The sequence below is a fragment of the Humulus lupulus genome, chromosome 2 (assembly GCF_963169125.1).
Source record: "Humulus lupulus chromosome 2, drHumLupu1.1, whole genome shotgun sequence".
Classification (NCBI taxonomy): Eukaryota; Viridiplantae; Streptophyta; class Magnoliopsida; order Rosales; family Cannabaceae; genus Humulus; species Humulus lupulus.
The window spans coordinates 5,521,791-5,549,202 of record NC_084794.1 but is presented as its reverse complement, the minus strand read 5'-3'; the positions used below and the strand labels follow the sequence as shown (position 1 = coordinate 5,549,202).

At 30.1% G+C, this 27,412-nt stretch overlaps 4 protein-coding genes across 5 annotated transcripts; 2 read left to right on the top strand and 2 right to left on the bottom strand.

Annotated features, from left to right (window-relative positions):
* The first annotated feature begins 180 nt into the window (after nucleotides 1–180).
* Nucleotides 181–4,283, top strand: LOC133817027 (omega-hydroxypalmitate O-feruloyl transferase-like). Its single transcript, XM_062249411.1, has 2 exons — nucleotides 181–875; nucleotides 3,300–4,283. The coding sequence occupies exons 1-2, from the start codon at nucleotides 432–434 to the stop codon at nucleotides 4,170–4,172; spliced, it is 1,317 nt and encodes a 438-aa protein (XP_062105395.1). The 5' UTR covers nucleotides 181–431; the 3' UTR covers nucleotides 4,173–4,283.
* A 1,344-nt stretch (nucleotides 4,284–5,627) lies between these two features.
* LOC133815791 (major pollen allergen Lig v 1-like) lies at nucleotides 5,628–6,957 on the bottom strand. The gene is made up of 2 exons (XM_062248590.1): nucleotides 6,387–6,957; nucleotides 5,628–6,300 (listed from the first exon to the last, which is right to left on the bottom strand). The coding sequence occupies exons 1-2, from the start codon at nucleotides 6,553–6,555 to the stop codon at nucleotides 5,957–5,959; spliced, it is 513 nt and encodes a 170-aa protein (XP_062104574.1). The 5' UTR covers nucleotides 6,556–6,957; the 3' UTR covers nucleotides 5,628–5,956.
* A 7,783-nt stretch (nucleotides 6,958–14,740) lies between these two features.
* Nucleotides 14,741–19,567, top strand: LOC133820041 (GRAS family protein RAM1-like). Its single transcript, XM_062253437.1, has 3 exons — nucleotides 14,741–15,236; nucleotides 15,921–16,465; nucleotides 18,085–19,567. The coding sequence occupies exons 1-3, from the start codon at nucleotides 14,741–14,743 to the stop codon at nucleotides 19,210–19,212; spliced, it is 2,169 nt and encodes a 722-aa protein (XP_062109421.1). The 3' UTR covers nucleotides 19,213–19,567.
* A 941-nt stretch (nucleotides 19,568–20,508) lies between these two features.
* LOC133817026 (membrane-anchored ubiquitin-fold protein 3-like) lies at nucleotides 20,509–23,230 on the bottom strand. Of its 2 annotated transcripts, none has more exons than XM_062249409.1 (4): nucleotides 23,063–23,230; nucleotides 22,649–22,829; nucleotides 20,978–21,148; nucleotides 20,509–20,835 (listed from the first exon to the last, which is right to left on the bottom strand). In XM_062249409.1, the coding sequence occupies exons 2-4, from the start codon at nucleotides 22,776–22,778 to the stop codon at nucleotides 20,780–20,782; spliced, it is 357 nt and encodes a 118-aa protein (XP_062105393.1). In that variant the 5' UTR covers nucleotides 22,779–22,829; nucleotides 23,063–23,230; the 3' UTR covers nucleotides 20,509–20,779. The 2 variants fall into 2 exon arrangements, with proteins under 2 accessions (XP_062105393.1, XP_062105394.1); XM_062249410.1 differs by having other exon boundaries at nucleotides 22,649–22,785; nucleotides 23,063–23,226.
* Between the last annotated feature and the right edge of the window lie 4,182 nt (nucleotides 23,231–27,412).

Below are 27,412 nucleotides of genomic sequence, written 5' to 3'. Positions count from 1 at the left end.
AATATCTAAGTATATTATGTAATGAGAGAGATCTGGTACTACCTCATAATATTTATTAAATAAGAATATATGAGACTCGATATTAAATTGCACCAATAATAATATTGGGCACCACTAGCACCCTTAGCAATACTAGTGTTAGGCAACACTAGTAACCCTTGTAAATAAATAAGTCTACTAACCTGTGTGAGAATACAACAAAGCTCATTTGATTCTGTGTGAGAAAACTCATTCAACACAATATCATTACTAGCATTTTGTTATATCTAAACTGAACTCTGCTTATTCCTTCCTACCTTTTTGGAAACTATTCTATTCTCTTCTTCTCACATGATCTGAGTTTTCTCCATTATTATCCATACAGTTCACTATCAACACTCCTTAATCAACACAAGCCACAGGCAATAGTGGAGCTTGTAGGGACAGCTACCATGGAGACTAACAATGGCAATGTGTTTGAGCTGAGAGTGAAGAGAGAGGAGCCAACTCTGGTTGTCCCTGCAGAGGAAACCGAAAAGGGTCTCTACTTCTTGTCGAATCTTGATCAGAACATCGCGGTGATTGTTCGAACAATCTACTGCTTTAAGCCAGATGCTGAGAAGGAAAATGACAAGGCAGGAGAAGTGATAAGGAGTGCCTTGGAGAGAGTTTTGGTTCACTATTACCCTCTTGCAGGGAGGCTTGAAATCAGCTCAGAAGGGAAACTTATCATAAATTGTAGTGGAGAAGGAGCTGTTTTTGTTGAGGCTGAAGCAGATTGTATGATGGAGGAGATTGGAGATGTCACAAGGCCTGATCCACACACTCTTGGGAAGCTGGTCTATGATATTCCTGGTGCAACAAACATACTAGAAATGCCTCCTTTGGTGGCTCAGGTTTGTAAACTCTCACCAGAATACATACATATATATACATATATATAATTGGGATTTTTAGCATTTTGCCCCCAATGTTTTGTCCCATTATCTTATTGGAACTTGTGTTTTGACAAATTACTTTTTGGACCCTATGTTTTCTAAAATAGTTCAAATAGAACCCTAAATCTAATTTTAGTCAAAGTTTTCTCAACTGAAATCACAAATAATTTACCAAACTAACAATTTAGAACAAAAATAAAATCATTCTGCTTAAAAATTATGTCGTTATATTCAAGTTTTTCTTCATCAAAATTGAGTTTATGAGTCTATTTGAACTATTTTACAAAATATAGGGTCCAAAAATAATTTTTTTTAAAAATAGGGTCTAAACAGATAATTAGAAAAAATACATGGTCCAAAAAGATATCAACTCATATAGTTATATATGATTATATAGTTATCATGTTATTATTCTTACATTCTAGTGTCAATTTTAAAAAAAAAAGTAAATAATACTTTAGAAGCAAGTATTAATATGGATACTATCAATCAATATATAGCTTAAAAAAATATGAAATCCCATATCTCTAAACTCTAAAACTTGTTTGAGATATGAGTCATGATACCCAAAATATGCACCAAAATATTACACACAGTGACATGTCACTACTTTTTAAAACAATAGGTCCCAGTTTTAATAAATGTGATTGGCTATACCAAACTGCCACATCACTGTGTGTAATGTTTTGGTATATATTTTGGGTGCACATATCAATACTGTTGAGATATTTCAAAGAAAAATATATTATTGTAGTACTTTAATGTTTGTAGTCGAGTAATTAATCTATTTTTTATTTATTGTATATAAGTTAGTAAAGTGAGATAGGATACTAAGTTAGTATTAAAATAGTATATATTTTTTTTTCATTTTGGACAACTACAATATAAAGATAGGAGTATTTTATGGTAGGGGCTTCAAAAAAGCACTACCGGTGAGACTCTTTTGTATTTCTGACCCGTGAACAATTTTCGGCGTGATTTTTTTTTATGATCGTGTATATATTCTATGGTAGGGGCTTCAAAAAGAGTCCCACTGGTCTTTTGTATTTCCGACCCGTGAACAATTTTCGGCAAGAGTTTTTTTATGATCGTATATATATTCTATGGTAGGGGATTCAAAAATAGTCCCACTGGTGGGACTCTTTTGTATTTCTGACCCGTGAACAATTTTCGACCCTATTTTTTTATGATCGTATATATTGTAGTTATTTAGAGATTCGTGCAAATTTTCAGAAAATTCTGAATAATTTACAGTGCCGAAAACGAGGTTCAAACATGTTATTTTCCACGCACATAAAAAAAATTAATCATGTATGTAACAACCTGTTTTTAAACTAGTTTTCGGCATGGTAAATTATTAAGAATTTTCTGAAAATTTGCAGAATGCTCTAAATAACTACAATATACAAGGTCATAAAAAAATCCGCGTCGAAAACTATTTACGGGTTGAGAACACAAAAGAGCCCTACTAGTGAGGCTCTTTTTGAAACCTCTACCATAGAAATTTCCATATAGATATATTTTTAATGATTTTTTTTTTGTTTGAATAATCAATAAAGAAAATCTTTTATAGTTAAATTAAAAATTATTCTGATTTGAAAAATAAATTCTATTAAGGTCTTTTCAAAAAATAAATATTTTACCGAGACAATTACAAAATACTTTTTTTTAATTTGAAAAGCTAATGAAAGCTTTACTTTTATTTAGGGGTGAGCATCGGTCGGTTTGGGCGGTTTTTTCACAAAAAAAAATCCAGAATTCGGTTTTCGGTTCGGATTGGTGCAATCCAAAAACCGACCGAACCAAACCAATTTTAAAAAAACCGACCGTTTTGGACCGCGGTTTGGTCGGTTAAACCGACCAAACCGAATTGATTTTTTTTTTTTTTAAATTTTTTTTTTTGAAAGTTTTAGTTAAAAAATTAAAAATTTTGGATTGTTAGAATCCATTTTTGTGTGTTTTTAAAACATAAATATATAGAACATAATTACATTTACAAGTGCCCTAAGTTTTTTTTTTTTTTTTATTAAAAATTTTAATAATTAAAAATTATATAATATTATATTATTATTTTATTGTGTTCGGTCGGTTTCGGTTTTTTTGGTCGGTTCACCCAAAATTTCCAAACCGACCGAACAGTGGCGGTTTGCACCGTCGGCGGTTTTTTCGGTTTTCGGTTTAAACGGTTTCGGTTTTTTCGGTGTTCGGTAGGTCGGTGTACACGGTTTTTTCGGTTTTTCGGATTTTATGCTCAGCCCTACTTTTATTTGTTTTGGAGACAAGTATTAATGGTACTAAGTCCACAAAATCAGAGTATAATGGATATTTTCATCTATACCAATACCAATTCCAATATGTTTGCTTCTACTTGTTATCTACCAGGTGACAAAATTCAAGTGTGGAGGCTTTGCTTTAGGCCTTTGTGTAAACCATTGTATGGTTGATGGAATTGCTGCAATGGAATTTGTGAACTCATGGGGTGAAACTGCTAGGGGGCTGCCCTTAACAGTCCCTCCATTCCTAGACAGGACTATTCTTAAATCCAGAATCCCACCAAAGATTGAAAATCTTCATAGAGAATTCTCTGAGATTAAGGACATTTCTTGCAACACTGACCTTTCTGAAGAGAAAATGCTCTACAGGTCCTTTTGTTTCGATCCTGAAATGCTTGAAAAGCTAAAGAACAAAGCTAAGGAAAATGGATCATCAGCACTTGAAAAGTGTACTACATTTGAAGCACTCTCAGCATTAGTATGGAGAGCTCGAACCAAGGCGCTGAGACTGTTGCCAGAACAAGAGACAAAGCTTCTGTTTGCTGTTGATGGAAGGAGAAAGTTCAGTCCACCACTTCCAAAAGGGTACTTTGGCAATGGAATTATGCTAACAAATTCCATATGTCAAGCTGGTGAACTCTTGGAGAAGCCGCTGTCATTCGCAGTTGGGCTAGTTCAGGATGCCATTAGGATGGTAACTGATGGTTATATGAGATCAGCCATAGATTATTTTGAAGTGACAAGAACAAGGCCTTCATTGGCATCAACACTCTTGATCACTACCTGGTCTAGGCTGTCATTTCAGTCCGCGGATTTCGGTTGGGGAGAGCCTGTTTTATCTGGGCCAGCGGCGCTACCACAGAAGGAGGTGATCTTATTCCTTCCACATGGGAAAGAGAGGAAAAGCATAAATGTTCTTTTAGGCTTACCAGCTCCTGCCATGAAGACATTCCAAGAACTCATCACTGTTTTTACTTCTTAATCACTATAATCTGGGATTGTTGTTTTAGAATAATGAAAGAAAAGGGTTTGCAGAACTCAGTGTGCTTTATAAAATTTGTCAAAATTTTAATAGTACTTGTCTTAATATCAATTTATGCATCATTATTATTTATTATTATTTAGGGTTTATAACTTTTTAGATTTGTGTTTTGACTCATTACATGTTTGGATAGAGTGTTTTGATAAATTATTTTTTGGACCTTAAGTTTTATAAAATGGTTCAAATAGTCCCCTAAATCTGATTTTGATGAACAAAAAATTGAATATAACAACACATTTCTTAAGCAGAATGACTATTTTTGTTTTGAGTTGTTAGTTTGATAAATTTTTTGTGAATTTAGTTAAAAAACTTTGATCAAAATCGGGTTTAGGGGTCTATTTGAACTATTTTAAAAAATATAGAGTCTAAAAAGTAATTTGTCAAAATACAGGGTCTAAACAGATAATGAGGTAAAATGGTCTAAAATTGCATAAGCCCTATTTTTTTATTTTTTATTGTTATTAAATATTGTTTTCCTCTTTCTCTGTCAGAATGAGTCTGCCTGTATTATGTTTGAAAGGATTTGAAAGTTGAAATAAAAGTTTAGATTCATTTGCAGTATGCTGTGAAGCTTTTTGTTATTGTTTCCTTAATTCATAAACTATGACACTTTTTTTCTTCTTATTAATAATTGTTTCATCTTTATATTTGTTTGAAGTTGAACTTTGATAAGAAAGCTGCATTGGTAATTGTTTTATGAAAATAGACTTTTTTTTTCTTAAGAGTTTATGCTTTTTTATACTATGTGTTTTGACAAATTACTTTTTGGACTATGTGTTTTCTAAAATAATTCAAATAGAACTATAAATTCGATTTTGATCAAAGTTTTTTGAACTAAAATCACAAATAATTCATCAAACTAACAACTTTGAACAAAAATACAGTCATTCTGCCAAAGAACTATGTTGTTATATTCAATTTTTTGTTCATCAAAATCATGTTTAGGGGCCTATTTGAACTATTATACAAAATATTAGGTCCAAAAAATAATTTGTCAGAATATAGGTCCAAACAGTAACGAGTCAAAACACAACCCTTTTTTTAATGCAATTTTGTAAAAACAAAAAACCTTCTTTTTTGCCAAACTTCAGCTTATTGATCTTCAAAATGATTGATAAATACTCTGTTTGATCCTCTTTCTTCTTTTTAGCAAAAACATGAAAAGTTTTGGTTCTCACTTCTCAGTTTACTTTTTCACACTCTAAACAACTCTCTCAGTTTGAGAGCACTGAATCTAATTAAAAAAACTGAATGTACTTCATGAAATTTCAATACTTTTCAAGTAGATTCTGGGCCATGGTTTCTAAATGAGGAAAGGCTTCATAGAACAGAACACCAAACCCAAATACTATCATATCCAGTTACTAGAAATATAAAAGACACCCTTTACAACCATGATCCAAAATATCACATTCTCAACATTTTCATAGATATAAAAAGTAAAAAAAACTTGCCTTTATATGATATTGTTTTGGCTTGAGCCTTAAGACCTTACATTTAAGCAGAAAACCATATTTGACAACTTGACAAAACCAGTGAAAGAATCTGTCTTTCTACTGAGGATCCAAAATATAAAACGGCATATCAATGTTTTTTCTCCAACCAAAACTATACATGTATCAATATTGACATATAAATAAGTATAGAATAGCTAAAACAACCAAGCACACACACATATATAAAGTAAAAAGAAAAAGGAGTATCCAAACTATTGAGGAGAAAACTTATTTTGAATTCCCACATTTAGGCTCTTTCTTTGATGGTCTGAAGTTCAAAGCATTTAGGCTATAGATGCAGACATTGGCTCCTTTAGATTTGACTGTTATTTGATCTGAAGTGACTTTATAACCAGGAACATCGCATGAAGAAGAAGAACTCCACATTAGGCTTGCCTGGCATGAATTCACTATTGCTGATTCTTCAGCAGCACATTTGATACCCTCAACAGATGGTATTTCCAACCTGTAAAGCCCATGCTTGTTTGTGGTTCTGTTCACTGAGAATGATATCTGTTCTGCTGTTCTTGGTGCGATTGCTTTGAAAATGCAATCTACTTTAACTTCTGCACCTGTTCATTCAATCATTTCAGCACATGAGAAAATCATCAACAAGAAACCAGTTTCTGGGTACTTAGTATATATATATTTACAGTACCTGGTAAAAAGTAACTGTGTTTGGAGAAGGTGTTGTTATGGCAAGTGTCACAATAAACAAAACCCATTACCACAATGTGAGAGCTGGTTTTAACTTGCCTAGCCTCCAAAAGAAAAGACTTTATCAAAATAAAGGAAGAAACAACAAAGAGAAGTAGTAGTGACTTCATGGCCAGAATTTGGAGATGAGATGAGATGAGGACTCCAAACAGACAGGCCAAGGCTGCTCCTTTATGAACAGTTTTGTTTTCTGTGTTTTCTGTGTGTGTGAGTGAGTGAGTGAGTGAGTGAAGAGGTCTCAGTCTCAGCTCAGACCATTTATCACATTCACACAGTAAAGGAGGTGAGTTTGTTGAGAGTGAGTGGATCACAAGGGAAAAAAAGTATTTGGTGGAGTGGGAGATGATACAACTATGAGTAAAAAACTTATCTTATTCACAAGAAAACAAAGACATGTGAACTTGGTTTGGCTGGTTATGAAATTGATGCGTAGGAGAGAGAGAAAGAGTGAGTGAGTCTGAAACTGTGTGAAAGAATTAAAGTGTGTTTGAAGTCATTTGGGCAACTTCAGCTGTGGAAAATGGTGCTACAGAATCTAGAGATAGCCAATAATAATAAAAGCTCACATGCAAAAGAAGCTATTTATTTTGACAGAAAATTAATGGGGTAGTGTTGATTTGTCTATTTCCTGGCATTAAATTTGTAGTTATTGCATTTACATAAATGATGATATTATCAATATATCATCTTTCCCATGCTCTGGGCTACGGTACTTTCAGGTCTGGTGGCTTTCAAGGACAGTTGTTAGTTATTACTTTATATAAACATACAAGAACGAAGACAGAAACTGATGAACCAACCAAGAAAATTTAGTTATGGGATTTCAATGAAGAAACTAAACTAGTTAGCACTAATCAAATTGATTTGTTGAGCATGATAAGAAGACCATTATGATCGATGTGGGTCTTGGGCTGGGCCTTGTACTTCTCTATGCACTGAGGTCAGCCCATTTAAAAAGGTGAAAATTACATTTTATATGGTTTTTTTAATTAAGTTTAAAAAATATGGCTTTTTTTTTATTATGGCTTTTTAAAACTTGTATTCCCTTCTATGAGATTTTTTTCCCATATTTTTGTAAAAAAATCATTATTATACCATATTTTTGTAAAAAAATATTATTATGCCATATTTTTTTCCCATACTCATAATCTGATTTTTTTTAATTAAATTTGTCCATACAAACCAAAAAAAAATTAATTACCATATTTTTGCAAATTAACGACTAAAAAATCATATTTATGAAAAAATCCTTTAAAAATCCTCCAAGTTACCGGGAGCCCAATATGTGATCGTAGCTCTCTTTTGTGAGCCCAAATCACGTGGGGCTATCCTCTCTTATCAACGTGGCATCACCTGATTGACTGATATTATTTAGAGCAGTTGCTTATATTATTAGGACACTCACTATTAAAATATAGGGTAATTATGGGGAAATATCAATGCACCCCCACATATTTTTGGCACGTATATAGCTATAATTCAAGATTTTTTTTATGGTATATATTCAGTGTATCTACCAATTTTTTTGTGAACTTTATAATAATTTATAATAAAGAAATTAGTGTTCAAAGAGACTATTTCACACGAGTATAAAAAAAAAAAAAAATATGCATGCAAAAAATGTTATCAAGTTATTAAGGAATTTATAAGTAAAGAAATACCTCAAATGAAAAGTTCAAATGTGGGCGTCTCTACGTTAATCCCGTGTGCCCCTATCTGATAACACATTTGTCAAGTAAAATAGATAAATCTCAAAAAGAAAAAAAAAATAGTAAAATGGCTAAAATATAATTTGTTTATTAAATTTGGATTTTTGTAAATACGTTTCATAATTATTATAAATTTATATTTTTTTGTTAAAAATATTTAAAAGTAATAATTATATATATATACTAGATACAAGTAATATGCAATATACTTTGTTTTGTTTTATTTATATAATTTATTAATTATATATATTAAATTTGTATCATTGTCATATGAATATTTCAAATAAATAAATAATATTATATATAAAAAATAGTATAAATATATTAAATGAAAAATTAAACAAAAACAATGTTTATTATTTTTTTTTTAAATATATATAATATAATAATATTTTTAAACATAATAATTTTTTAATAAAAATTAAGATAATGTATTATATATTATTATTATTATAATAATATTTAAATTTATATTAATATAATTAGTAAAAAAATAGGATTATATATTATTATCATAATAATATTTTATAACATTTAAATTTATATTAATATAGTTATTAAATATATAATCTTATATAATATATTATTAAAATAATGATATTTTATAACATTTAAATTTATATTTATATTAATATAATTATTATATATATAGCCTTATATTAAATATTATTATAAAAATGATATTTTATAATATTTAAATTTATATTAATATAATTGATAAATATTTATTTTAAATTAGTTTTAAAGATATATTCTGTTAAATATTTATAATATTTCTATTAAAGTTAACCTAACAAATGGTTAAAAAAAAATATTCGTTAACTTATGCATGTGTGTGTGTTTTTTTTTTTAGATTCTCAATCTTTTTCTTGATTATTTTGACACCATATTTCACATCACATTAATTCATTGGTTTGGACAAGAAATTTATTGTCTCTCTTTCCTATGCTAATTTATTTGTAAGAAAGATTTAAATTAGACCTCCTTTTTTTTAAACTCAATTCTTAATCAATATAAGATAACAATTATATATATGTAATGTAAAATCTAATATCGAAGGGTATAATTTTATATATTTTTATTTATTTTATTTCTATAATTAATGAAGTAAATTTATATACGTACATATAAAATGAGGGTATAGTATATATAGTTTGCTATTTGGCACTTTAAGGTGTCCAACACCATATGAAATGGTACCTTATGGTTGGTTAGCGATATCTCATAATATTTATTAAATTCAAATGTGTGAAACTCAATATTGAATTGCACCAATAACAGTATGCAACCTCCTTATGATACTGGGCACCAGTGATGCCCCTTAGCGATTCTCATACAAAATGATGGTATATACAAAATGGATGTTTGTTAAGAGTATAGTATATTGTATATTAGTTATATACATATTAATCTAAGGTTTATATATTTTTAGACCCTCTGTTTTGTCTCATTATTTGTATGGATCCTGTATTTTGATAAATTACTTTTTGTATCATATATTTTGTAAAATTATTCAAATAGAACCCTAAACCCGATTTTGGTCAAAGTTTTCTTAACTGAAATCACAAATAATTCACCAAACTAACAATTCGGAACAAAAATAAAATCATAATGCTTAAAAATTATATTGTTATATATATTTTTTCTTCATCAAAATTGAGTTTTAAGAGTCTATTTGAACCATTTTATAAAATATAGAATCCAAAAATGAATTTTTTAAAACACAAAATTCAAACAGATAATCGAAAAAAAATACAAGGTGAAAAAAAAAGTATAAACCGATTATACACATAGTTTCCAATATATACTAATAAAGTTTATATATATTTTCAGTAGACCTGTATTGTCCTACTTGAAATTGGTAGCTATGATATTTTTCAAATTTATACTATTTTTTATGATCATTACACTTACAAATAACAATACAAGAAAGATATGATTTGACCTGGCCGTTATATGTGCATATATAACAAAACAAACTAATAATATAGATATTCTTAAAACCATACACACTCAAAACCAGTGCCTAAAGTTAATTTATAGTCTTTATAGAGTCAAAATTTGGATCATTAATTATATGATTATGATGATGATAATGAAATGATCATGGTGTGGTCCTTTCTCTAATTTTTGTATGGATTATAAATGCTGTACGTTATTTTACTTACGTATTACTATATATTTAACGCGTTTCAAGTTCAAAACAGAGAATAAAACAAACTTATATATAGATAGATAGCTCATTTAATACAATTATGGCTTTACATTATTTGGATTTAAATCAAGTGATGATCATATACAAAAATATTATTCCTCATCACTAAAAACATTACAAAAGTTAGAGCAAGCTGCTGCATGCATATTACTTATATATATATACACCAACCAAGTCAACATGATCAATTCCTTACATTTAATTTCTCCAAGCCTCCACGTATATCTTCTCACAATTACTTCATATTGTTTTCAACTATTAATTTTACGTGGAATAATTAATATATGATCAGTATTTTTTATCATTACACGGGTTGAGATTATATATATTTAAAACAGCATGAATAATATGATACCATATATATATATATACATTTACATATAGAAGGAACGACTATTTTTTTTTGTAATACCGGTGCATCATTTTTCTATTTTCGACACTTGGATAGATATAATCCTAAATTTTTTATATGACTGTGTACATTGTAGGTATTTAGAATATCCTGCAAATTTTCAATAAATCCTGAATAGTTTACGAAGCTGAAAACAATGTTCAAACTGTCAAATTTTACACGCGTACACAAAAAAACATGCACACATGCAACAGACAGTTTAAACCCTGTTTTCGGTATCATAATTTATTCAAAATTTCTTGAAAATTTGTAGGATGTTCTAGATAGTTATAATGTACACCGTCATATAAAAAATTTGGGATTATATATATCCAGGTGCCAAAAATAGAAAAATGATGCACTAGTGTTGCAAAAAAAAGGATGTGTTGTAGTCGCTCCCTATATATATATACTAGGTAGAAGCAACTTGCAATGCACGTTTGCTTAGTTTTAATAAAAACTGGTTCACTGTTTTTAAAATATATATAGATAATAGAATAAATTATAATTCTATAGTATATATAAATATTTATATCAATAATTTCTACATATATAACATCTAAACACAACATTGTCATAGATATATATTTATATGCCTACATAACATATATATAAAATACAATAATATTTAAAAAGAAATTAATAATAGAAATAAAATAAGAATAGAAAAAGTCATAGTGTAGACAATAGTATACATGCATCAATTATTTTAAGTTTCTAATGTATCTCACAATGTCCTTTGGTGAATTTGATGAATAAAAAGAGATCCAATCACTTGATAAAAAACAAAATACCACACAAATTTATAAGATAAAAAAATAATATGTAAGATTTTATTATTTTTAAATAAATATGTTCAAATTACTTAAATTATCATTTAATATCTTTAAAATATTATATTTTAATTTATTTATTTATTTATTTTTGTTTAAACTTAAGTTTGTTCTAGTTTTTGAATTTGGCAGTAACAACAAAATATTATATATTACATATTTAATATAATATTAAGTTTAAGTTTAATTAAATTTTATTTTAAGTTATAAAATATATGGTTTTATTATTTTTAAATAATTATCATTGTAAAATATCTCAAAAATATCCTATTTTAATTTGTTTAATTAAATATAAAAATATTCTATTAAAGTTAACGGAAAAAAATAAAAAACTGTTAAAAATAATAATTTCTGTTATTTATGTACTTATTATATAAAAGAGATGTGCAATAAATGGTCGATAATTAGTGGTAATATATAGGCAAATTAAGCTTTTGGGTATAAATCTTTGATATATTGTCATGATTAGTTTCATTTTATAAAAATGATTTATTTTTTTTTGGACCCTATATTTTGTCTCATTACATGTTTGGACCTTGTGTTTTGATAAATTATTTTTTGGACTCTATGTTTTGTAAATGGTTAAAATAGAACCCTAAACTCGATTTTGGCCAATATTTTCTCAACTAAAATCACAAATAATTTACCAAACTATCAATTCAAAACAAAAATAAAATCATTTTGCTTAAAAACTATGTTGTTATATTTAATTTTTTCTTCATCAAAATTGAGTTTAGAGTTCTATTTTAACTATTTTATAAAACATATGGTCCAAAAAATAATTTATCAAAACACAAAGTCCAAACAAATAATGAAACAAAATACTGGGTCCAAAAAAATATACACTTAAAAATATTGGAAAGTAATATGATGTTTCGATTTGATGAAACAATAACAGTGTTTGATTTCAAGTAATATATTAAGATATGCATGCCGACTAAGAGAGAAATGGAAATATATAGAGAAATATGAGACAAACACTTGACTCCATTGGCAAATCCAAAGGTTTTATTATTAGGTCACATCCGACGACTTTGCCTATGTTGACTTCTTTGTCTTCTTCTTTCCCTCTTCTTTGTCTTATATATATCCACTTGTATTTCATATCACATCACACTTTAACTATATTAACTTTACATTCCTATATATACATATATAGTATATACCACCGATATAAACTACTGCATTCTTTCCTATTTTGCACCTTTTTTCATATTTTTATATAAACGGTTAATTTATACAAAAATAACTCGATGAGTATTGTTATATGGCAATGTTACATACATATACAACAAATAACAATCAATATATATTATTATTGGGTCTCATATATTTAATATCTATTAATTACACTAGTAATTTCAAACATTCACGTACTAAAGATGATTTATATTTTTGTAAATTAGTAAAAAAAAATAGAATTTTAGCTAAAAAATTTGGTTAATAAAAAACTAAAAAATTGTGAATTTTCATTGTTGGTCTCCTTTGCTGAGCTTATAAGATGAGAAAGAGAAAAAATGAGACAAAAGAGTTCAAATTGGTAAGCTTAGAGTACTATTTTTTAAAAACCAATTTACAAACAAATAGTCTTGTTTGTAATTGTTTAAAAACAAAGGATTCATAACTGATTATTACATTTTTTGAGTAAATGGCGGTTAAAACACTTAATATTTTTAAAATATTGCATTTTTATACTTAATTTTTTTTATGTTGTAGTAAATATACTTAATATCTTCAAAATGTTATACTTTTATATTTAAAAAAAAAATTATTGTAAATATACCTAATGTTTTTAGAATGTTGTACGTTCATACCTATTTTTTTAAATTATATTGAGAAATAATAAGAAAGTGAGGAAAAATATATGATTTTAGTTATTTTTAAATTATTTTCAAACCATGTATATAGAAATATATGAAGCTAGTATCGGTATTAGCATAGTAGCTTTGAATATTGATGTCATATATCCCAATATTACATTTCATATATTTTCATACAACAAATTATAAAAAAATATATTAACTTTAAATTATAGCCAATATTCAATATAATTATAACGTTATTTTTTATAATCTTTCTAGCTAGTATATAAATAAATGTTATTATTAGTAGGTAAATAATAAACTAGCTATAGTACGTGGCTAAATTAAGCTGATAATGCATGATAACATGGATTTATTATAATAAAAAAATCTTCTGAAAACAATGGGAAAAAAATTAATATATTTATAATTAAGGTTGTGGGCGGTCCTTGTGAAGATATTTATTCACCTTGTTTTGCTAAGACATAGTAAATTTAATTATAAACAATAGTAATGGATATTATTAGATACTATCAAGGTCTCTAACCTTATTGGAAATATATATATATATTTATATGAACAATATTATAAAAAAAAATGTAAGAACAAACAAACACTTGGCACTATAATTTCTTAGATTTCCTCCCCATTACATTCTCTACTAACCAATGATCAATCACTCTGAATATTTTTATTATTTTTTCACAATAACATAAATTATATATTAATTAAACAACAAGAAATAGTTCCAATCCATGAGGAAAAAAATTAAAAAAATAAAAAGGTTCCAAATAAGATTCCAGCCGGCCCCAAAGGAGTGAGGCCTTATTCCAAGGCTTGATCGAGTAGCTTAATTAGGGTTAAAATATAGCTAATGACAAAATTAAGCCTCAAAATAACAGCTAAAACTTTGTTAAAGAGAGGTGATTATACAGATTAATTAGGCTAGGTAATTATTAAGCCCAAAACCTCTCCAATCAAATTAATAAACTTGTTTTTTTTAATATCTTTCTTTATCACACAATCTCTATACTAAAAGACAAAAACTTCCAAATAAGAAGAGAAAGAAAAAATCTCTCTTTGCCCTTTTCTCTAAGAAACTAAGACTAATTTCTAGACCATAGTATTAGCAAGAGAAGAGTAGAAAAAAGCATAACTTTACTTATTATTTCTCTATATATATATATTTGTTTTGAGTTTCATTATCAAATTTTAGTGATAATTCTTCACTCTAGGCTTGAGGGTATCTAGTATTTCAACTTTATAATCTTTTTTCTTTTATATTTGAGGTAGATATATATATATATATATATATATATAGAAGAGAGAAAAGAAAAAACCAATGATGAACTCCATTTGTGGAAGAATGAGATCTTCGAAGAGAGAAAGCTCATGCACCAAAGTGTCACCAACATCACCAAACAATGACCAAACACCATCAATTTCATCAGAAACTAATAAGAATTACACAACTATGAAAACCATTACATCTCAATTTTCTGACATAGAACAGCAAACCAGCTTATTAACCCCACCAAGTCTCGACTTCCCAGCTCTCAAATTCGAGGAGTTGGATAACGTGAACGATGTAGATCAAGCTCAGTCTCCGGACAACACAATGTGGGATTCGATACTCTTCACGGACAACCTCATCGATTCGCCGGACTTTATGATCATGTCACCGGTCAGAAACATGCCGTCGCCGCTGGCCTCTTCTTCTTACAATAACAATTATAACTATATTTCGATGCAGCAGGGGCAAAGCCTCTCTGGTTGCTCGCCACCGCGCTATTCTTCGTCTCCTCTCGGAAATTTCAGTAGCAGCAGCAGCAGCCAGAAAGGTAATGTCAAAACGTGCTTATATTATCTCCGGCCATTGATCTTCTCGTTCTTTTCTTTTTCTAATAATTAATGGCAAAAGATGATAAGGGGATTAGAGTTAGTGAAATTGGTCACTCAAACTCTTCTATACAATTTTAGAGTCGAAGAGCATGAATATGATATCAATTTCAATATAGGGTTCTTTTTTGGTATTCCATTATATTCATTACTTATTAGAAAAATTATAACTCAATTTTTTTACTTTAATATTCGCAAGTATTCTAAAATTTTTGAAATATTCTAAATAATTTACTTTGTCAAAACAAAGAACGTACTATTAAATTATATTAACATTGATTTCCGCCTTATAAATTAGAATAATGATATGTGTACACGTAAAATATGCATATAAACGTTAAATACAGTGATTTGATTTGACAATTTAGCTTAGACAATTATATTGGTCAAAACTGAAACTAGTTATTTTAAAAAACAGAATAATATTTTGGTGCAGCTTTTTCCGTTCACAGATCATTTCTCTATATAAATTATTCTGAATTCTAGAAATTTAATGGTGTGTACCAACGTATACAAAAATGAGATTATAAAAAAAATATATATATATATATATTAATACAATAAAGGTAGATGTTATTTACATACAATCGCAAATATTGACTATTTATGAGGATTGGATCTAACAGGTAAAGGACTTAGTCCACTCCATAAGGTGGTGAGCTCAGTGAACAACCAATATATTCAGCAGCAGCAACAGCAGCCAGATGTTAGCCTTGCTCTTCCGGCCATTGAAGAGCTTTTGGAGGATTTCATTAACCAAAACAATTCGACAACAACGTTAACAAGGATGTCGGATATCATATATGGAATATCGTCCTCGTCGCTCTCTAACTGTCATGACATACCGAATAGTAGTTCTGTTTCGAATTCTCTAAGCTTTTGTGGTTCGGCGTGTGATGAGGCTGAGGCTGCAGCTTCGTCGGGTGTCGGTATCACTACTACCTGTCATCATCGTCGAATGACGACGACCACGAACCAAGGCACGGGTAGTTCTAACAACATGAGTAGTGCCTATAGTGATCAAATGTTGACTAATTCTACTACTGTTCCGTTCTCGGCACCGTTATCGCAGCAGTTGCAGCTAGAACGACAGCAAGAGAAGAATCATATTCTTCATCACAACATGCACCATACTAATAATCTCATGCTGCAGCCTCCTCTTATGGAACAGGTCAAATACCTCTCTTTATTTTATCTCTTTAAACTATAAATATATATTTATATATATTGGAAAATTGTTTGCCGGTAGGATATTTTTGTTTTGATATATATGTAGATATTGTTTTATATGAGAAGATATATATTATAGTTTTAGCACGTATAGCACTAATTTTTAAGAAAATTTTGAATGATGTATAGTGTTTTTGCATGCATAATTGGTTTTTTTTATACTCGTGTAAAATATATATATTGTTTAAACTTTGAATTTGACACTCTAAATTATTTGGAATTTTTAAAAAATTAGTACAATAATTGCTATGACTATTATGAGAAAATAAAAATACTCTACTACTACCAAACAAGCTCCCAATATATATATAAGGGTTTATATTTTTTTAGATCATGTGTTTTGTCTCATTATTTGTATAGATCCTGTATTTTAAAAAATTCAATTTTGGACCTTATATTTTATAAAATGGTTCAAATAGACCATTAAACTCAATTTTGATAAAGAAAAAATTGAATATTACAACACAGTTTTTAAGTAGAATGGTTTTATTTTTATTCTGAATTTTTAGTTTGGTGAATTATTTGTGATTTCAGTTAAGAAAATTTTGATCAAAATAAGGTTTATGATTCTATTTGAACCATTTTACAAAACATAAGGTCCAAAAAGTAATTTGTCAAAACACAGGATCCAAACAAGTAAATGGAAAAACACATGGTCCAAAAAATATAAACCATATATATATAAATATTCAAATTACATAATGATATAAGAGTCATGTGTCCAAACAATTACTGAGCTGAATATTACTATAGTTATTGAATTTGAATTGAAATCTTAAGTTATTTATTATAATTTTAATTAATTATTGAAATCGTGTTACAGACACCATATGTACTTATAGCAACATTCATAAAATTAGACTTTTATATAAATTGAGTAAAAAGTAGACAAGACTGGCCAAGGTACAAATGTGGATTTTAGTCTAGCTAGGGTGCTTCAAGAGAGACTGAAATTCTGTGTCCCATTTTTATATGTACCCAACCAATATAAAAATAAGACAAACTCAACAGTAATACTATATTTGTTAATTATATAAAATCTATTAAGTATATGAAGTCACATTATGATTAATTTATTTTATTTGTTTTAATTAAGGTTACTAATTAAGCATATAAAAATGGAGGCAGAAAATTTGAGTCCCTCTGATTAAGAGTTTAATAGGGTATATTGTAGTATGATTGATGATATTTGGCACCGCAAGATAACCAACAACATATTAAGTGACACTTTATGATTGGTTGGTGATACCTGAATTAACATCTCTTGTCAGATTACTGTGTCTCATAATGTGTCAAACCAATATAATACCAACACCTCATTTAATTTTCTTTTCATTAAAAACTGTTATCACCTCTAGTAATATGAGATGTGAAAATTAAATAAGATGTCAAAATTATATTAGTTGGACATATTATGGAACACTGACATGAGATCTTGATTCATAATACCTCGTAATACTTATTAAATTCAAATTTGTAGAATCTAGATTAGTTGCTGGTTAGCATTTATCTTGTAGTATAACAGAATATATAATCAATTTTGAATGGTTATGCAAGCAGGAACAAGACAGTGGGCTTCAACTGGTGCACCTTCTTCTAGCTTGTGCTGAAGCAGTGGCTAAAGAGGAGTACATGTTGGCTAGGAGGTTTCTCCACACCCTCAACAGCGTGGTCACACCTCTCGGAGACTCCATGCAACGTGTCGCTGCTTGCTTCACCGAAGCCTTGTCAGCCCGGCTAGCCGCAACTCTCACCACACCCTCAATAGCCTCCAGCTCTAACTCAAAAGCCTTCTCTTCTTTTCCACCAAACTCCATCGAAGTCCTAAAGATATACCAGATAGTCTACCAAGCTTGTCCTTACATAAAATTCGCTCACTTCACCGCCAACCAAGCCATCTTCGAGGCCTTTGAGACCGAAGCACGCGTCCATGTCATCGACCTCGACATCCTCCAAGGATATCAATGGCCAGCTTTCATGCAAGCCTTGTCTGCTCGATCCGGAGGCTCCCCATTTCTCCGAATAACCGGAGTTGGATCCTCCTTGGACTCGGTTCGCGAAACTGGTCGCTGCTTGACCGAGCTAGCTCACTCTCTCCAAGTCCCTTTCGAGTTCCACGCCGTGGGAGAGCAACTCGAAGATCTCAAACCCCACATGTTCCAGCGCCGGGTTGGCGAGGCCTTGGCGGTCAACTCGGTCAACCGGCTCCACCGTGTCCCGGGCAATTTCCTTGGAAACTTACTAGCCATGATCAGAGACCAAGCGCCAAACATAGTGACTTTAGTGGAGCAAGAAGCGAGCCACAACGGGCCTTACTTTCTCGGCAGGTTCCTCGAGGCGTTGCACTACTACTCGGCGATATTCGACTCGTTGGACGCAACGTTCCCGGCGGAGTCTGCGCAGAGAGCTAAGGTTGAGCAGTACATCTTCGCACCGGAGATTCGGAACATCGTGGCGTTCGAGGGTCCGGAGAGGATTGAAAGGCACGAGAGGTTGGACAAGTGGCGGAAACTGATGGAAGGGAAGGGTTTCAAAGGGGTGCCACTCAGTGCCAACGCCGTGACTCAGTCGAAAATACTTCTCGGACTCTACTCTTGCGAAGGTTATAGGTTGACGGAGGATAATGGTTGCTTGCTCTTAGGGTGGATGGATAGGCCTCTCATTGCTGCTTCTGCATGGCGATGCTGATTATTATGAGTGATTATATTAATCATCATCGCCATTAGTGGACTTTTTTAAGGTTTTAGTACGTGTGTACTTGTTCATTTGGACTACTCTACTTGATTTAGTTACAAAGTTTTATGTCATCAGATCATTATCATATTGGACCAATAGTAAGCTATAGCCTATTGAAGTTTAGCCAAGAAGAAGAAGGAAAGGTAAGTATATATGTGAGAATTCTTTTGGTCAATATTAAATACAAATATATGTGTTTATTTTTTTATTGATGTATTGTTTTAATTTATTGAATAATGGGGATTAGTAATGATAAGTTTCTCCCCAAGTGGAAACTAGTTTATAATACATATTGTCCAGCACGATGTCTTGGCCTCTGGAGTGTATTTCTCTGAATATTTTGATGGTAAGATTGTTTCTTCTTAATTTTAAGGATTTCTATTCTAAACGAAAGTTGATTGTAGTAACTTCTCCCTCTCTTATATACATGTGTGTATATAGGGATGTCAATTTATCCAGCAAGATATGATTTCCATAGGGACCCGCCCTTAATGGGGCAGATTTCCGTGGTGACCTGCCCCTAATGGGGCAGAGAACATAACTCCAAACCTGTTCCGTTTACGTTGTAATTTATATTTTTAATATAAATATTATTAAAAATATATAATATAATAATTTATATAAAATACATATTTGTTAATGATGTAATTTATTGTTTTTTAATTATTTTATATAAAAAAGTAATAATTATTTTAATTTATTTTATATTTTAAAAGAAAAAAAATTAAATATTTTTATTAAACATATACCATATGAGACCCAACCCCGAGACGAGGCGGGAGAGCCATCCTGACCCAGCCCGCCCCATTTACATCCCTGTGTGTATAAACTCAACCCTTTATGTATGGTTGATGTGTTCCAATTCCATGAATGAAGTTTGATATAAGATATTGTGAATTGACATATAATTTTGAAATACTAAACAACTCATGTGATATACGTTGATATTATGCTAATGCTAGTACAGCAAAAAAGTTAGCTTTTTTATTCCCCTAAAGAAAAGTATGAGTAAACACCGGCTTTAAAGACACCCTATCATCTGTAGTTGCCGAAAGATTCTTAATTATTAACTTTATGCTTTCCAATCAGATAGGTGAGTCGTTTAACCAAGCATTTTACCAAAGTAATGTCATTATTGGCACAGAATCGATTCAAAAGGACACTAATATGATGTTCCAGCAGAGTTGAATCATCAATCAAACTGGTATTATAATATATTTATAAGCGTGGACAATAAAGATGGTATAGTGCTTGTATAAATAAATTGGAAATAGATATTGAAGCTTACCAAAATACATCAAGCACCCATTTTATAAAACGTAAAATACATCAGCACTATTATGGACTGTTACACAGGAATGCCCTCCAACAAACATGCGAGACCATGAGAGATGGGACTGACTCTGACCGATTCACAAATTATTTTTTTCTTTTCAGCTACTCATTTTCCATGGTCTCGAAGACCCAAGGAATCTCAAGGCAAACTCACAAGCTTGCCCATGCTCACGAGCCAGTTTCCTTACAATATGGAACATGAACAAATATTTTTCTTTGGGGCCTCGTCAACTTTCTTTTCTGTTAAAGTCAAATAAACCATTTCTTAGAAGAATTCCTAGCCACCATATAAAAAGCATCAAGTCATCAAGCACAGACGCTGATGACGAGGCAATGAATACAAAACTTCAGACACTTGAAATCTGGGATGAAAACTACGTACCTGTTTTCATTTTTACCAAAGATGGCTGAACAACAACATGCATGGTGATTACCCCTCTTGGGAGCTCTCCAAATGGCGCTTTACACTGACCGACGGTCTTGTTGTTTTCCAATATCTTCCCCGCATTGATCAGTTTAATGTCATTTGCTCCTTTTGGTACAATCTTTTTATCTAAGACAGGCAAAATAAATAATGATATAATAAACAGAAGAGAAGTGCAAAACTACTGCTGCTGCAAAATGGTAAGGAACAGGGGATTAAAAAAAATCCCCAAAGAGTAGCAGTCAGAAAGGGAAAAAAGAATTTTACTAATGACAATCTTGTAGCAATACTAAGGCTATTCCATAAGAATTTGGAGTTTGGACAGAAACAACAATGTAAGGCGACATGGACATTGGACATGAAGCATGTTTGACAACATAGCTACAATCTGATAGTCATTAGCGTGCTGAAAAAAAGTAACTTTTGGCTCAGAATGTAGATGACCTATGTATGGTGTTAATATATCCATTTCCAACCAAACCTAATCAGAATTTTAAAAAACTCCACTTCAGGGGTCTTGGAGCAACCACTGAATCCTACAAATCTATTCTCTGGAAATCATCAAACTCGGCAACTCACAGTTAATCAGGTAGGGGACTTGGAAGAATAATCCCAGACAATGTGAAAGCAATACCTTACCTTATATAAAGGTCATTAAATAATAAAAATAAAATTAGGGGGTGACAGTGAATAGATTATTTAAGAAATAATTAAAGTAACTCACAATTAGAAAAATAAGAATCAATTTCCCATTGAGCTTTAAAACATAGAAAGCACCTATTGTACGGGGAAACAAATGAATAAAAGAAAGCAAGTTGAATAACTTAATGAACTGTAATCCATTCCTTTGTTATCATAAGTCAAGTCTCAAGAACAGAACAAAGAAAGGATATTGGTTCCAAAATTGTTAGAAAAAATTGCCAATAAAAACATACCGCAGATTTTACTAAGAAAAGAAAAAGGCATGCTCATTAATTTCTTGACCATAATTTCAAAGGATCATACCATAATTTAGAATCACACATTGGCGGCCCATATAGTAAGAATTAATCTTAAAATAGAAAACTATAGCTTTTTTTTTTCATCCGGACCGAAATACTGTAATAACAAAATATGACCACAAAAAGAAATGATAAGATGAAGGAACATAAAGATGACTTCAATGCAAAGCTCATTACCATTAGGTTTTTCAACTATATCCATAAATTTTATTGCCCACTTGCAACAATTCATAGAGAAAAGGATAAACGCAAAAGGAGGATTCCCACAACAGGAATCTCTTTCAACTACAAAAATCTGAAAAAGTATCCCACAACCACAAGATACTCAAATTTTAAGGCCAAAAGGCTCTTTCCCCAAATAAAAAGTTTTTTTAGTCCAACATTTAATTTGTTCACTAATTATCTTCATACAGAGATGGTTAAGTTTCATTAATACATGCCTATATTCATACCACAAACAAAGACAACTCGAGATTAATAACACATTGGCTCAAAAACAGAACATTTCCATCAAAATAGTAATCCTTTTCAAATCATGCTAACGCGAAAAATCAACACCGAAAGCAATGACAAAGGAACAAACATTATGAACTAATTTAGCAACAATTGAAAAAAGGAAGTGTCTGACCTTTTGGCCAGTCAGCAACGATTCTCTCCTTAAGCATTGCAACGGTAGAGGCCGGCGAGTAGCGGAAGGGACCAATATCTGATCCATCATAAAGACGAAACTTCAGCTCAACCAGGTCCTCCTCCGGCATTTGAAACCTTCCCCCAATTCAACGTTTCTTTCAGCACAAAACTTCACAATACTAAATTCAAATAATCACACCAAATCAACAAGAACCCAATTCTCAATTAACCTCAAAAATAAATCGCATCAAATATTCAATCTAATAGCTCAGAAAATTTTCAATTTATTATTATTTATAAAAAAAAAAAAACACACACACAAAAACGAAATTCACTTTCGCAGCAACCAAACAAATTGACTAAAAAAAAACTTTATTTTGTGTAGATACATAATCGTTATATATAGATATACCTGAAATAATTGAAGAAAGGAATCGAGGGTTGTCACTGTAACGGTTTCAGACAAAGAGACCAGAAGAGATTCCAGTGAGGATGAGAGAAACCCTAACCCGATCTTGACGCTTTTTTCTGTGTCTATTTTTTATTTTAATCGAAAATTGATTAATATTTATATGAGTTTCCGCATCAGTTTACGGTTTTTTTTTTTCCTTATATAATTTTTCCCTTTTTAAAAAAAAAATATTAAATACAAAATAAATTTTAATTAAAAATAAATAATTAGAAAGAAAAGTGAGATTTGGATTTCGAATCTTGTCAGTGTAAACGGTAGAAACAACTTTTGTGAGTTTGTGTCAGTTAAACTCGTAAGCTGACCGAAAATCTTGACTGTTACTCTGTAACCGCGTAGGATTTCGGTGACGACAGCGACCAATAGAATTGCGTCTCGGGAATAAACGATGACGTGGCGGATTATGATTGGTTGGCGTGTTTAAGAAACTGTGGCTGTGGATGTAGTGGAGTATTGAAAATAACGGGTCGGTGAGATAAGGAGAGCAACGACAAATCCAGGTCTGGCTTATTGGGTCAGTCAGTTTGACCAATCTTAAACACACCTTTTTTACTTTTACCACTTTTTTGCAATTTTTTTCAGAAATATTAGCACGCCATGAGAAACGACAATAAAAAATTGTACTGTTGTTTGTACTGTAAAGTCTAATGACTATGCTAATCTTTAAAATGTGTCTTTTTTTAATTTCATATATCCAATTGAGAATTTTGTACCTTATTTTGGATTTTATCAATTAGTCAAAGAAATAGATTATTTATCTACTAATGTAGCTCACCAATAAAATATAAAAGAAGAAACTCATTTGTTGTTCTTATTTCAAAAAAGATTAGCAATAAGAAGAGGTAGGAGGTAGGACCGCTAGTGACATCTTAACAGGTTTTGAATAATATAATTTTAAATAAATCTATCTTTTATTTAAATAAAAAAAAAGTAATCAATGAAAATAACTATTTCTAAAGCATCAATTAGTAAAAAAAAATTGTGGCTTTATATCATTTTTGGCCAAATGGTTAAAAATGGTCTCTTGAACCTAAATTTGATTATAATATTTTCAAATATAACTTTATACAAATTGATGTACGTTAGAGATCCACACATTCTTAAGTTGATGACCTTATAAATAAAACTTGGGAGCAAAAATATTTTAACAGAATTCAAATTCTGAGAAATTTTTTTAACTATTTGACAAAACATAAGGACTAAAAATGTATTTTTTTTAAAAAGAGTGGTGTGAAATTAAACGAAAATAAATGAATCCAAAATTGTATAAATCCTTACAAAATGAGAGTGTTAAGTATTGTACAATATTAGTATTTACTTGAAAAGTATTTGTGCTTGGAATGATGAAATAAATAAAGGGATTTGGTGTAAAATAATCATTAATAGTGTGTGAAAATAAGTAAATGTCTTTATTGTTAATTTTGTTGTAAAATAGCATAACCACATTTTTAATATTACATATTACCAAATATGCCCTTGAGTAAATTACTATTTTGTTCTAAATATTTTAATATTATAGTATAGTATATTAGTTTTATTTAATTAGTTTTTATTTTAAAGTTATTTTGATTTTTTTATTTTGTATGAGTTGTTAAATAATATATCATACTACATAATATATATACTAAGTTAAAAAATAATATTCTAACAATATTTATAAAATTATTACTTAAAATATATATACTATACTAACAAAATTATATACTACCACTATTTATAATAAGATAGAAATTAAAAATCGATAATGTAACATACCATAATCAACATAATCACTAGTTGTAAAATTTTAATGTAAAGAATTTACTTATTCTATTTCCTTTAAAAAATCCATCCCATATAATATGTACAAAGAAATAAAAATTCTAAAATTTTGAAAATTAGAAAAAAGATAACTCTGAATTCTACTGTAATTGTCGTTTTTGTCCGTTGTGTGTAATTTTCTCCTGCTTTTTTCTCACATTATTGACCATTCCTTCATTCTTACTAACCAATTACTTGTCGTTTTCACATTTATTGTCTCTTTGATTTACATTAATTCCTTCAATTTCTTCAGTTCATGTTAACATTTATTTTCTTCAGATGTTGTTTTCGTATTTGTTTGTCGTGGTGACCTTCTTTCCTGTCGTTTATGCTGTCAATTTCCACATTTATTGTTATCTCAAAAAAAAATAAAAAAACCACATTTATTGTAAATATTAGTTTTCTTTCTTCGTGCCCGTGGCACAAAACCTGCATATTAAAATTTTTAGTTTTATATTTTTATAAAATAAATTTTATTTTTTACAATTTAATAAATAATATTTTATAGTTTCAATGAGAAATTATTTAAAATAGTCCCAATATTTTGCTTATTATCCAAACTCTCGTATTTTTTTCTTTTAGAAAAGCAGTTTCTCTCCTTTTTTTTGTCTTCTAAATACCTTTTTGCAATTTAAAATGACTTTATAGCTCAATATATATAAGAAATTTATTTTTTTAAAAATAAGAAGCAAAAAATCTGGCATATGCCACTTAAAATAAATATTTAAAAAAATTCATCTTAATTACGTAAATAAAATTGACTTGATTAATTTATTTAATTAAGTAATTAAAAAAATTAAATTTGTGTAATAAACTTAATTAATTTATCTTATTTTAAAATTTTAGTTGGAAAAAAACCAAAGTTAAGAAATGAGCTGAAAAAAATATATATACATTTTTTTAAAATGGATATATATTAAATAATTTTTTTAAAAATACGAGGCAACCACGTAGAAGAATAGTATAATAACTATTTTACATTATTCCAATAGAAAGTTTACATAAATACGAGAAAAATAACAATAGTTTCTATATTTATAGGAAAAAAATAATTGTATAACATATGATAAGTTTTGAAAAAAAAAGTTTAAAATATGACATTTTCATATAATATAAAAAAATTAATTACCGTAATCATAGATACAAAAAACTCTCTTTTTTCTCCTTTCTTCTTCTCTCCTCTCTCATTTGGTTCTCTCATTTCAGCCATCCGCCAACGATGCTACCTCCGCCTCCGCCTCTGCCTCCCCCTTCGCCTCCGCCCCCGACGACGACAACGCACCTCCGCCCCGGCCCCTGACGACGATGTACCTCCCCCTCTGGTTCTTCTTCTTCTTCAAGTTAATTTTATTTTTATTTTCTTTGTTCTTCTATTTCACACCTGGTTTCGCGCATTTCAAATCTGTTTTTGCACTTCATATTTAATTTGTTTTCCTTCTAAACGTAGCCGTAACCGGTTACAGTCTGAGCGGACGATTCAAGTGTTGGAGGACATGCTTAGGGCGTGTGTGATTGATTTTGAGGAGTCTTGGAGTAAGTACCTACCGTTGATTGAATTCTCGTATAATAACAGTTATCAGTCCACGATTGGGGTGGCCCCTTATGAGATATTATATGGGAGAAAATGTAGATCACCCATACATTGGGATGAGATGGGTGAGAGGAGGAACTTAGGACCATACATGGTTCAGAAGACCAATGAGGCTATTGAGAATATTTGAGCCAGAATGCTTTCTTCGCAGAGTAGACAAAAGCTACGCTGATCCTAAGCGTGGGAACGTGGAGTTCCAGGTTGGGGACCATGTGTTTCTGTGAGTTTCACCATTGAGAGGGGTGAGGAGGTTTGGAGTAAAGGGCAAGCTGAGCCCTCGGTTTGTTGGACCTTTCGAAATTCTATAAAGGATTGGACAGGTGGCTTATAGGATGGCCTTGCCACCGTTGCTGTCAGGAGTTCATGATGATAATAATAGCTATATTATTGTAATTTATATTTATTTATATTTTATTAATTAAAGTCTGTTGGAAGAACCAATGACACGGTCAAAGGGAATATCAGATGTACGATCCATGAGCCTATAAATAAATGGCTCATGGTATCATTTTGGGGGATCTGATCTTTTTATTAATTGTTTATTTTGTCATGTAACGTATTGTGTTTAACAAAAATATATATGTAATAGTAAAATAATACATAAATGTAAATATTTTCTTATTTTGCCGTTTAATAGTTTTTTTAAAAAGAAATTACTTATTTTAATTACCCTAGTCATTAATTAAATAATAGATATTTATATATAACTTTTTGTTGGCTTTAGAATTTTTTAAATTAAATATTTTTGTTATCCCCAAAATTTCAGTTCGATGACGTGGCAATCATAAGTGACAAGTGGCAATGCATGGTCAGTAAATGTCACATTAATAGTCAATAAATGTATTGGCTCTTCAGAATTGTGATATTATTGGTCATGAAAATTATTTATCTGGTTTGGGAGT